The sequence below is a fragment of the Microtus ochrogaster genome, unplaced genomic scaffold (assembly GCF_000317375.1).
Source record: "Microtus ochrogaster isolate Prairie Vole_2 unplaced genomic scaffold, MicOch1.0 UNK44, whole genome shotgun sequence".
NCBI lineage: Eukaryota > Metazoa > Chordata > Mammalia > Rodentia > Cricetidae > Microtus > Microtus ochrogaster.
Window position 1 is genome coordinate 574,177 of NW_004949142.1, and position 12,735 is coordinate 586,911.

A 12,735-nucleotide genomic window follows, 5' to 3' on the forward strand; every position below is an offset into this window, starting at 1 on the left:
GATGCTGTGGGGGCACAGAAGGGTACCTGACAGGCGCTGGGGTGAAACAGGAAGAAGTGTGGGAAGGTTCCTCCTCCTGAGCTGAGGCTGGCCAAGCAGGGGTGTCTGGAGGCAGGGAGAGAGAAGGAGGGGCCGAGCCACCACCATCTGCAGCATTAGAAGATGAAGGCCTACTTGTAGGCCAAGCTTGTGCTCAGCAGTGGTTCAGCTCTGCTGGAGTGGGAGTTGGGGAGCTCATGAGAAGAGGTGTTGCTTCATTTTGGTGGCAGTAATCGTCAGAGTAGTGAAGCTGAGGTGCAGGGACACTGTTGGAGACCCTGAGTGGAGCTGTGGAGTACAGGGCGCGGCCTGGGGGCACGGACATCCTGTAGTGTGATGTGACTCAGGAAGGGACTGCATGAGAAGTCAGTCACAGGGATTGGAAGGGAAGGCCCTGGCTGGATGTGGGGCTGTGACCAGGAAAGAGACGAGGTGTTTGTATGAGAGTCACCCCCAAGGTGCCCAGCGAGCCTGTGCCAGCCCCACAGAACAGACTTAGGGGTGGGGCTGTGACACCGGGACATCTTGGAATGTCAGGAGGAGGAAGACTCTCAGGCAGAAAGGGAGCAGCCCCAGTGACAGACACCACGAAGTACAGCCACCAGGAGATGATATAACCGTTATAGAGAAGCCATTCTGGAGGAGGAACGAGAGGCCAGGCAGAGGCTGGAGAGTGACTGCCGTCACATCAGAGATGCCTGTGTTCAGCCCGTGGCCAAGGATGGGCCCCTTCCAAGTGCTTGCCTGGATTTCTCCCTTAATTCTCATCTCCCCCGAGAAAACATTCCTCGGGAGATGCGAAGGGAGGAAAAGAGAAAGCAGGGGTATTGCTTGGAAGTGAAGGTTTCCCCTCCTCTCCTTTCTACTGTGATGGGCATGTGGTGTCTCCTATTGCCTAGGCTAGCCTAGAACTCACTGTGCAGCTAAGAATGGCCTTGAGCTCTTCACCATCCTGCCTCTGCCTTTCAAGTCCTGGGACCACAGGTCTCCACAGCTATACTTGGTTCCCTTTTTATTTCATTTTTTTTTCTTTTATTGAAAATACCCTTTTCTCATGTAGTCTATCCTGACCATGGTTCTCCGTTTTTAAAATTATAATTTATTTTTATTGATGTTTTTCCTGCATGTATGTCTGTGCGAGGGTGTTGGATCCTGGAGTCACAGACAGTTGTGAGCTGCCATGTGGGTGCTGGGAACTGAACCTGGGTTCTCTGGAAGAGCAGCCAGTGCTCTTAACCACTGAGCCACCTCTCCAGCCCCATGGTTCTCCTTTTTTTAGTGAGAGAAAATCGGGTTGAATGTGAAAACACTGAAAGTGTTTTGCTTTCCCTGAGTTCTGGGCTTTCTTCCTGGCAGTTCCTGCAGCCAGGGTGGGGAGGCTTCTTACAGCGCTGCTGAACCAGGGAGCTCTGGATAACATAACAAGGGCTCCTCATTTTCAGAGTAAGAGGCTTATAGAAAAGTCCAGAAATTCATAGGATTAGGCAGAGGTGACTGGAAGTGAAGCGTTTCCCCAGGGTGACTTGCTGGAAGTGCCTCCTCTTCCTACTGGCCACACTCTTATGACTTTCCAGCCCAGCCCCTTCACACACTATAGAGACTATAGCATAAGACAGGCCCAGATATGAGGATGGGGAAGCTGGCCGAGCCCAGGAGCTGGAGCTGGCGATTGATCCTGTGCGGGGCTTGGAGGAGTTATATCAGAAAGAAAACTATGGCCTGCTCTATGGTAGACATTCTGTTTCTCCTCCTGAGCTTTCTAGAATTATATCAAGTTCAGAAAACTGCTCCTAAAGGGGACTCTGAAAACTTCTTCCAGACCCCGAGTTCTCCCCAACCCCCTTCCATGCAGCACTGAAGACTGAACCCCGGGCACGCGCGGCAGGTGCTCTCTCAGCTGCTTCTCTAGCTCCCAGGCACACCTGTTTGGTTTCAGATATATTATTTTTCAATTCAAAAATCTCCACTTCCTCCCCTCCTCCCACCCCCTCCAGTCTTAAGAGATGGCAGGGCACCCTGCCCTGTGGGAAGTCCAAGGCCCTCCCCCCCAGATCCAGGGTCTCGCTGTGTTGTTCAGACTGCTCACTTCAGCCTCCTCAGTGTTGGGCTTACAGTGTGAGCCACCATGCCAGCCACGCCTACATTAATTTCCGATTAGCTCTTCATGTGGAAATCAGTGGACTTTTGACAAAGTTTCCCTAGGTGATCATTTCAGAAGTCACAGAAGAAGGAGATTGTCTTGGTCTCAAAATGCTGAAAAGAGTAAATAAGGAGGCTGTGGGACCCAGTGTGCAAGTAGCTTCGTGCCTGCCCTTGCCGTATTCTAAGCAGAGGCGTTCCACTGTAAGGCATGTCAGCGGTGAGACAAGCCCCTGGCCGTGCCTGTGAGAGGTTGTCACTGCTGGGCTAACTGAAGTGGGAAGACAGCTCAAAATTAGGTGCCCCATTCCCTGGCTTGGGGTCCCAGACTGAGTGAAAGGCAAACAGCCATGCGTCCATTGCTCTCTGCAGCTTTCAGCGTCTGCTGCCTTGGCTTCCCCGACATGATGACTGCACCCTGAACTGGGAGCCAGATAAACCTTTCTCCCCTCGGTTGCTTTTGTCGGGGTATTTAATCACAGCAGCAGGACTCCAAAATAGTAATAAGGCATGGCTCTTGACGCAGCATGCCACTGAGGAGATCGGATCCCAGAAAAATTTGTTGAAAAGATCATTAAGATACACGCTGTGTGCTGGGCGGTGGTGGTGCACGCCTTTAATCCCAGCACTGGGGAGGCAGAGGCAGGTGGATCTCTGTGAGTTCGAGACCAGCCTGGTCTACAAGAGCTAGTTCCAGGATAGGAACCAAAAGCTACAGAGAAACCCTGTCTCGAAAATAAAAATAATAATAATAATAAAAAGATACACGCTGTGGGGGCTGGAGAGATAGTCAGTGGTTAAGAGACTGGCTGCTCTCCCAGAGGTCCTGAGTTCGATTCCTGTCACCCACATGGAGACTCACAGACTCCTATTCCAGAGGATCTGATGCCCTCCGCTGGCCTTTGTGGGCATTGCACACACCTGGTACACACATCTGCATGCAGGGAAGACACTTAATACACATAAAATAAAAATAAATTAAGTCTGACTGACTAGTGGTGGTGCACACCTTTTATCCCAGCACTAGGAAGGCAGAGGCAAGAGGACCTTCTGAGTTCAAGGCCAGCATGGTCTACAGGGTGAGTTCCAGGACAGCTATGAATACACAGAGGAAACCCTGTCTCAAAATAAGATAAAATAAGTCTTTTAAAGAGAACACGTAAAATTAAAAAAGAAAAGAAAAAGCTTTTCTGATGCAGTGGCACACACTACAAAGCTGGCACAAGGAGGCTAAGGAGGTGGGGTTCCAAGTTCAAGATTAGCCTGAAACTATATAGTGAAACTCTGTGTAAAAAGGAAGAAACAGTGTAGTGTATTGAGGGGATATTAGGGTGCCCTAGTTAGAAACCAGGCCAGGAACGATTTGGGGGGAAGTCATTGCAGAAATCACTTTTCGGAGTCAACACCGCTAACCAGCCCCTCTTCAAGTGAGATGTCAACTATGGGAGGTGTAGTCGCCTGCCCGGGCGTGGGCTCCGGGGAGTCAGCTCCTGCACGCTCCCCTCCTAGCCTGATCTCCCCTCTGGTTTCCTCCTGTGCCAGTTTGACTTTGCGGACACCATGGTCCACCAGGCCATCCACACCATCGAGTACTGCCTGGGCTGCATCTCCAACACGGCCTCCTACCTGCGGCTCTGGGCCCTGAGCCTTGCGCATGCACGTGAGTGGGTGTGTCCTCTCCAGTCCCCCCTCCTCTGGGAACTCCTTAGATCAGTGGGGGCTTCCCCAGCACGGGAACTCAGGAGACTTCAGGGATCAGTCCAGCTCCTGAGTCCAAGAATGAGTGCAGATAAGGTGTGTCCGCTCTTGTGCAGGTTAGCTGTTTGCAGTGATGCTGCCCCAATGCAGAGACACGGTTTTCAATGGGTGGTGGTGGTGGCGCACGCCTGTAATCCCAGAACTTGGGAGGCAGAGGCAGGCAGATCTGTGAGTTTGAACCCAGCCTGTCTATAGGACAACCAGGGTTTTGCAGAGAAACCCTGTCTTTAAAAATCAGAAAAAAAAAAAAAAAGAAAAAAAGAATACAGTTTTCAAGGAACTCTCCAGGTTAACAGTGGCAGAGCAAAATGCAAAGGTCTCATCCTCCCTTTTGCTCAGTTCAGCTGTACCCCGTGTCTCCCCTTCTGCAGAGCTCTCTGAAGTACTCTGGACCATGGTGATCCACATAGGCCTGAATGTCCGGAGTCTGGCCGGAGGGTTTCTGCTGTTCTTCATCTTCACCGCCTTTGCCACCCTGACTGTGGCCATTCTGCTGATCATGGAGGGCCTCTCGGCCTTCCTCCACGCCCTGCGGTTACACTGGTGAGTGGAGCTGGGTGGAGCTGGGTGGAGCAGGGAGTGGGCAATGTTCTCACTTGAGCACCGGAAGTCTGTCCTCTAGGGAACGGAAGCTGGCCCTTCTCTGGTTTAATTGAGGGGTAATGGGGTTCTCCAGTTAGAAGCCAGGCCAGCAAGGATTTTTGAGGAAGTCAGCGCTGAAATCGCTTTTCAAAGCCGACACCACTACCCAGCCCCTCATCCGGTGAGATGTCAACTATGAGAGGTGTAGTCGCCTGCTCTGGCGTGGGCTCCGGGGAGTCAGCTCCTGCACTCCCCTCCTTTCTTGGCGCTGAGCCCTGGAAAAGGCCCCAGGCAGCCCGCTCATCTCAAGGGTTCCAGGAAAGGCTCCCATTCCTTGCTTTGTGTCCCTAGGTGCCTTTGACTATGCTTGTAAAGCTGAAGGGGATTCTGGGATAGAACTTGTTTTGTTTTTCTTTGTTTTCTTCCTTTTTTCATTTGTTTTGTTTTTATTTTTTGAGGCAGGGTTTCTCTGTGTAGCTCTGGCAGTCCTGGCACTCGCTCTGTAGACCAGGCTATAGACCAGGCTGGCCTTGAAATCACAGAGATCTGCCTGTCTCTGCATCCCAAATGTTGGGATTAAAGGTGTGAGCACCGCTACCTGGCTTGTTTTCTTTTTTAAGAGTCTCTATAGCCGGGCGGTGGTGGCGCAAGCCTTTAATCCCAGCACTCGGGAGGCAGAGGCAGGCGGATCTCTGTGAGTTCGAGACCAGCCTGGTCTACAAGAGCTAGTTCCAGGACAGGCAACCAAAAGCTACGGAGAAACCCTGTCTCGAAAAACCAAAAAAAAAAAAAAAAAAAGAGTCTCACTCTATATCCTAGGCTGGCCTCAAACTCACGATTCCCGTTCTTCACCTTCTCAAGTGTTAGGACACCCGTGTACAGCGAGGATCTTGTGTTTTGTTCTGGCCTGTGGCTAGAGCCCGGGGCTGGCCCCAACCAGGAATTGCTAGAGCACATTTGTCCCTACTTTGTCCCTTTACTGTGTCCCTGTGCCAATGCTGCTTTGGTAGGATGCTAAGGACACGAAAGCAGCTTTTCCAAAGGTGGTATAGGGGTGTGGATGTGTGCGATGTTTGCTCTCCTTGATGGACTGTGTGACCCTTCGTGGCTCTATATGAAGAAATGGCTCAGAAATAGGAGAGCTAGAGGCTGGGCTGTGACTATGACCTCGGATGAGGGTTGCCAGATTTAGCAAATAAGATTATAAGAGAAGTCTAGAGACATGCTCAGCGGGCTAAGGTGTTTGCTACCACGCCTGATGACCTGAGTTCAATTTATTGGAAGCGCGTGGTGGAAGGAGAGAACACACTTTCGCAGGTTGTCCTCTGGCGTCCACACTTGCACGCACAGATGCACACACTCAAGATAAGCAACTGTATCCCGGAGGTGGTGGTGCACACCTCTAATCCCAGCACTCGGGAGGCAGAGGCAGGAGGATCTCTGTGAGTTCGAGACCAGCCTTGTCTATAGAGTGAGTGCCAGCCAGGACAGGCTCCTAATAACACAAGATGCTCAGTTAGGTAGAGTTTCAGATAAACTGTGAATAATTTTTGTATGAATGTTTCACTGGCTGCCCTGCCTCAGCCTCCTCCCCTTGGGGCTCCATTTACTCCTTTATGTTGCCATTCTCCTTTTCAAGGAAGGGTCAAGGGGCTGGAGAGATGGCTCAGCAATTAGAGTCCTGACTACTCCTCTAGAGGACCCAGGTTCAATTCCCAGCACCCAGATGACAGCTCATAACTGTCTGTAACTCCTGTTCCAGAGGATCTGATTCCTGCATACAGACATACTTGCAGGCAAAACACCAATGTATATAAAATAAAAAGTAAATAAGTTATTTTAAAAAAAAAAAAGAAGGAACATGTCAAGGAAGGGTCAATCCCGGCATCTCCGGAAGCTCTAGTTGGCCCTACACGAACACTCCCTCCACACTCACTCAGTGGCCCTGCCTCAGAAACCCATGGATGAGGTGGTGGGTGGTAGGTCTCTGAGCTCCACAGGGGATTTGTGCAGCCCTGACCCTTTGGAGCCTCTTGTCTGTGTCCCTCATCTTTCTCTTCTGGCCCCATGAGTCTCCTGTTGGTTGTACTAAGTTATGGGGGAGAATCAAGGGGTATTAAGGATGTTGGGGTAGGCTGTGGCTGTGACCCTTCCTCCAGGCTGCCTAGGAGGCCTGTGGTAAACTCTGCTTTCTCTGAGCTGGCTCTCCCCTGGCTCCTCCGGGCCCAGTGGTTTGTTTACTTGAGCTGGGAGGTTGGGAGTGCTGCCTGCTTTCAGCTCCGGCTTGGCATCCTCCCCTCAGGTTATCAGCCAGCTCTCGCCAGCACACTTCCGCAGCCACTCCAGTGAGGGGATGTCTGCGTAACCAGGCCCCGCCGGTGACTCACTTTTTCTTGCCCTCTTGGCCTCCATGCTTTCCTGTTCTCCTCTGTGTCTCCCGAGCTCAGGACTTGAGGGAAGAGTGACTGCCCCTCCTTGATTGCCTCCTGCGCAATCTGCCGTGTCAGAGCCATCAGGCAGGTCAGCAAGGCAGGAGTGCACGGCATGTGGAGGTTGCCTGCCTTGGGTCTCACTGCTACCATCAGGAGCTGAAGCAGTTTGGGAAGCCATGTTTTATTGCTAGGTGAATGCCTTCGTCCCTCAGGTGACAGTGTCTCCCTCTGTTCTCCTAAAGGAACATGGGGAAGTGGAGAGGCTGTGAGGCAGGCTTCTGAGACAGACTGACTCACTGGCAGGCAATCCTGAGCTCTCTGAAGGCAGAGTTCCTGTGAAAACGTGGGAACTAACGTACACACCAGGAGTCTGTTACGCAGCCCTGACACACCGTAATAGGCAATGGCTGAAGGTAGGGTCCCTGTAGAGAGGACCTGTGTGGCGGGCCCCGTGAACAGACTTCTCCGGCTGGATAGAGAATGGGGAGACATAAAGGAGGTGTGTGCTGCCACCTGAATGCCCTTAGGTACAGGCTTGAGAGAGGTGTCTCTCTCTTATTTGTCTGTATGGTAGTGTAAGTGTTGCACAGGAGGAGAGACGGAGGAAGCCTTATGTAACTTTCAGAATGCTGGCTTTGGAGGGGTGAGTAGTCCTTGACACAGTTGAGGTGGCACCACCACTTAAAAGTTTAATTGGTGCTTGTGTGCCCTCTACTGGCCAAATGCAGAAGTGCGCCAAGCGCTGCAGGGAGCTCAGCTTTGTGACTCTGGTGAGGGGTGGGGACGGTCCTTGCCACAGTGGCCCAGGGATAGTGCTGCTGGTTTCTGGCACCAGACACAAGCTTCTTCATGCCTCTCACTTCGTCCCAGTGTTTCCCCGATAAACCACTTCTGAGTTTCTTTGGAATTGAGAAGAAAACCATTTAATTTGATTTTGATTTATTTGATAACTAAATCACTAGTCTGGGAGTTGTGCAGGTCATAAGGCCAGTGACATTTGAGAACATAATTTCTGTCTTCTGGGTTGTGTGTCTTCCCACCTACCCTGCAAGGTGTGCTTGGTGTTAATGCCCACCATAATTAGACACAAAGCAGGGATCTTGCTGTAACTGGCCATCAGAATGAGGCGTAAAGGCTGCAGCCGGGATGGGGATCCCTCATCTAGAGCCCTGTGTGTGTCCGTGCTCACACCTGTGTGTCCCCACGTGGGTCGATGGTTGAGGAGACAGCCCTGGGGAGCAGGGGGGAGGAATGCAGTATTGCTGGAGTAGAAGTCCTGGGGCGATAGTCCCAGCTGACGGCATTGCCTGATACCCGAGCCATCAGAGAGAATTCTTCATCCCCAAAGAGTGGAAAAGGCCCCACGGCCCCTTCCTCCTCCAGCCAGCTCTGGAACATGGCGGGAGCACTCACATTCGCAAACTGGAGCTGGAAGGGGTGACAAGCCAAGCCTCTGCACTCCTGAGACTCTGGGATGACAGAAGCCCGTCTGCACTCCTGAGACTGGGTTCTCGGTGCACTTCAGAGGCTAAGCAAACAGCTGAAGAGCCCTCAGGAGTCAGTACCTCTCACCCCACAAGGTGACTTTGGTCTATACTCAGGAAGCACACATTTCCCTGGGTGGGGCAGCCAGGGGGAGTTGTTTTCCATCTCTGTACTGGGCGCTTGAGGTGAGGACTCTCGGGGTGAGAGGTAAAGTAGGACTGACCTCAGGATAAACCCAAGATGGTGGCGCACCAGAGGGACCTTGTCTGTCAGTCCACGCACCAGAACTGCAGACATGAGACGAGCAGGTTGGTGACTGTAGCCGTCCACACAAAACTTAGGCTCCATTGTCCTGTTGGAAATTAGAATAGTCTGTCTGTGTGATTGGCCAGCCAGGGAGTCATTTGGAATGCATCCTTAGAGCTGGAGACGTGAGCTGGAACCCCTTGAGGGCAATCCTGGGCTACATGGTATAGGATAAAGAGCATGGCTGTACACCTTTTGTTCGGTTTTTCAGGAATACCCTTGATATACGTGAATGAGGCCTAACCAACATGAACCCTCCAGACCCAAGGGAAGGGAGCTAGAGCAGGAGCCTAACCACCCCCTACCCTTCCCACACCCCCAGCTCTGCCTGGAACTTGCAGAGAGACTTCTTAGAAGCTGGCACTGGGGTGGAGGGTGAATTTGGGCCCTGGAATCCTGCAGCTAATTTGCTGGGGTCCATTTTCCCTGGGAGGCCTTGGGGCCTGAGCCCTGCCCCGGCAGACTGTGAGGGTGGCAGAGAAAGCGCCATATGATTGCTTCTGCACGGCAGGTTCTTCCCACTCCTCCTAATAGGTACAGCCCATAGCTCTGCCACTGTATCCTCAAGCCCACACCAGAACCGAAGGAGCCCCTGGGACTCGGTACCACTAGCCCCCACCCACGGTTCTCTGGTTGAGTGATAGAAGCCCTGCGTGTAGCTGAAGGGTGCACCGAGGAGCTAGATTCCTCTCCAGGCCTTGACGTTTCTGTCACCTGTCCCCTGGAGCCCACCACAGTCCCATCCCGCCTGTTCTTGCAAGGGTCACAGGGTGCCTCCTGGAAACTATGCTCCAGGGCAGCTTGGCTTCCTCTGAATCAGGCCTGCGTGTTTCTGCCCATATTTGGTGGTGGTTTGGTTGCTGGGCTGCCAGCCAGGGGAGTATGCGGGAGGAAACAGTCAGGCAGCCCTGCTCCCAACTTCTTCCTGCCCCTCTGAGCTGGAAAAGGACCCCAAAGAGACCAGCAGGGATAGCCGCCCATCTGCCTGGGAAGGGAGTTAAGGCCCTGTTTTTCCTTTCAGCCTCCAGAGAAGAATTCTTTCTCAGATGTTTTTGTGGCTGGAGAATGTTTTTGCTTCGAGAACGCCCCCCTCCCAAGCCTCCCCCTCTTTCCTGAGAGTTTCCTCTTCTGAACTGACCGCTTTCAGCATTCACTCCCAAGTCTCCCTTCTTGGGGCGGGGGGGGGGGGGGGGCAGTCGTGTTTACCCAGAAGGAGAAGTACTCCTGGGGGCTTTCCTCTGGTGGCTGAAGCGGTTCAGGGCTTTCTTCTTCCTTAGCTTGTGGCTGTCACACTGCGCTGTCTGTGCTGTTACACATTTAGCACAAACGCACCCAGCAGGACCAAGTGGGAATGAGATGTGAAGACAGAGACTTGTCGGGGATCCTGTGCGGTGGTTTCGTGAGGGTGGCCCTGGGCTCTGACAGCCTCTCCCGAGGAGCTGGCAAGCTGGCCCGGTGGTGAAGGCGTTGCGGTGGTGAAGGCGTTGCCGCGCAAGCCTGGCGACCTGAGTTTGACCTCAGGAACACATGGAAAAGTAGAAGAGGAGGGCTGATTCCACAAAGTAGACCTCTGACCTCCCTTCATAATACATTTTAAATGTTATTTTTAATTTAAAAAATAGCGTAGGTAGCCAGGCGGTGGTAGCGCACGCCTTTAATCCCAGCACTCGGGAGGCAGAGGCAGGCGGATCTCTGCGAGTTCGAGACCAGCCTGGTCTACAAGAGCTAGTTCCAGGACAGGCTCCAAAACCACAGAGAAACCCTGTCTCGAAAAAAAAAAACAAAAAAATAGCGTAGGTCATTTAGAGGCTCAGTGGGTAACAGTGCTTACCTGAAAAGTTCGTCACCTACCTGAGTTCAATTCCCAGAACCCACACAAGGGCGTGTCTTAGTTAGGGCTTCTTCTTTTTTTTTTTTTTTTTTTTTTTTCTCGAGACAGGGTTTCTCTGTGACTTTGGAGCCTGTTCTGGAACTAGCTCTGTAGACCAGGCTGGTCTCGAACTCATAAAACTGTCCAGCACAAGAGGAGGTGGAGTGAGAGAATCATCTCCACAGAGTTGTCCTCTGGAGGGAAAGTAGCATAGACATCTGAAAAGGGTCTCCCTGGCCCAGGCGCCATGGCATTCCTGGTAGTCCCAGCTATTGTGGGAACTGGAGCAAGAGTTCAGGGCCAGCCTGGGCAGCATGGTGAAGCACTCATCTTTATTATTATTTAAATATTTTTATCCATGTGTCTGAATGAGGGTGTAGAGGCTAGAGGAGGGTGTCTCCAGGAGCTGGAGTTCCTGGCAGTTGTGAGCAGCCACGCGTATGCTGGGAACCAAATTCAGGTCTTCTGCAAGAACACCAGGTGCCCTTAACCACCGGGCCATTTAACCACTTGATTTGATTTGATTTTTGAACGGGGTCTCACTATGATCGGCCTGCCTTGTCTCCCGGTGCTGGGAAGAAGCCTACACTACTACACTTAGCCCTATCTTATTTTCTCAGCGAAATGGTGACTTTACTCTTCTTTTTTCCAGGGTGGAATTCCAGAATAAATTCTACTCCGGGGCCGGTTTCAAGTTCCTCCCCTTCTCCTTTGAGCATATCCGGGAGGGGAAGTTCGATGAGTGAGTCCCCGGCAGGGCGCATGCCCAGAACAGTGTCCCCCCCCCCCCCCCGCCCCCTTCCCTCCACAGGGATGGTCGGTGTTCCTTTTGCCTGTTGGTTGTGATCCCTGGAAACCAGGGCATTTGTGTAACCCCTGCAACCCCTGCCCCAGCTGTGAGTCTTTTAGATAGGTGCTGGCCTTCCCCAGGTCTCTCCACCCCAAGCCTTGTGTAACGTACAGATTTCCTAGTGAGAGTCAGATGGCTGTGCCTGATGCCCATCCATCCCGGGCACCAGTCTCGGCCTCCTGGTCTCCAGACAGACAGCCCTGTTCTACTCCCTACTGGTGAGCCAACCTGCATAGCCACATGGGGGCACAGGGCCCTCAGAATGGAAGGGGGTCCCTCTCCAAGCCATAGTGCTTGGTCACACCATGGAGGAGGGTCAAAACAGGTTCCCTTCTGGTAGGGGACATGGTTTATGGAACATATCCCTCTCCAGGTTAGCCGGGACATTCAGGAAGATGCTCTTGTCACCCTTTGCCCTCCGCTCTCCGGTTAGTATTGATAGGGACTTCAGCTAGCCCCACATGGGCCATGATGGGTAGCTTCTCCTTATCACCCCAAAGATCCCAGGATGACCAGCACCACCCTCCTAAAGAGCTTCCTCTCCCAGCCCTGTTGGCCCAGCATAGCATCCTTGGGAAGGGGATGGTCTCACAGGGCTTCCCGATCTGAGATTACCCTCTACCCAGTCTGCACGAAGGGGCCTCACCCTATACTCCATCCCAGGGCAGAAGTTAAAATTGGCACTCTTCTGGTGCATCCCCGAGCCCTTCCTCTATCCTGATCATGATGTCCCGAGGCTGTGGTCAGTAAGGTTGGTTCTGCCGGCAGACCTGCCTTATCTGCCACTGGTGGTCCCTCCCCAGCTCCCACACTGACCCCACTTTCAGAAGTGGTGTCCTGGGCGGGGAAGGTCAGTCTCCTTTTCAATTAGCTAACTGGGGGTGACTGGTAGACTGGGGCGCAGGTGTGGTGCGCAAGCGCTGTACAGCCCTGCCAAGCCCTCGTCCCCACCTCATGTCCTCCTGGCTGTGGATCTCAGACCCTTCTAATCATGTGCTGACCCGTTCACTCACTGCCTTCGGGAGGCGACACTAAATCTACAAGGCCCCTCCCCTCCCCCACCCTGGCACCCAGGAGAGCTGCCCAGACACTCGCCCAGGCGGGGCTGGCCCACTGGCACCCCGTCCCGAACCCCTCTCCTTTTGTGTCCAGTTTACATGAAGACCTTTGTTCTGTTCACAGTGAGGCCTGAGGCAGAGTTCTTTGTCAGGGACCCTCAAGGCCTTCTGTCCAGACAGACATTCCTGTGCTGAATAAAGTGTGTCTGACTCTCA

The 12,735-nt window shown here is 52.8% G+C and overlaps 1 protein-coding gene across 7 annotated transcripts in view; it reads left to right on the plus strand.

Moving 5' to 3' along the window:
* The window catches only part of Atp6v0a1 (ATPase H+ transporting V0 subunit a1), a 55,398-nt gene extending 42,663 nt beyond the window's left edge, over positions 1-12,735 (plus strand). For all 7 annotated transcript variants that reach the window (XM_013354426.2, XM_013354427.2, XM_013354429.2 and 4 more), the window contains 3 exons: positions 3,721-3,838; positions 4,308-4,479; positions 11,264-12,735. In XM_013354426.2, the coding sequence (XP_013209880.1) occupies positions 3,721-3,838; positions 4,308-4,479; positions 11,264-11,357 (384 nt within the window). In that variant the 3' untranslated portion in view covers positions 11,358-12,735. The remainder of the gene's footprint in view (positions 1-3,720; positions 3,839-4,307; positions 4,480-11,263) is intronic.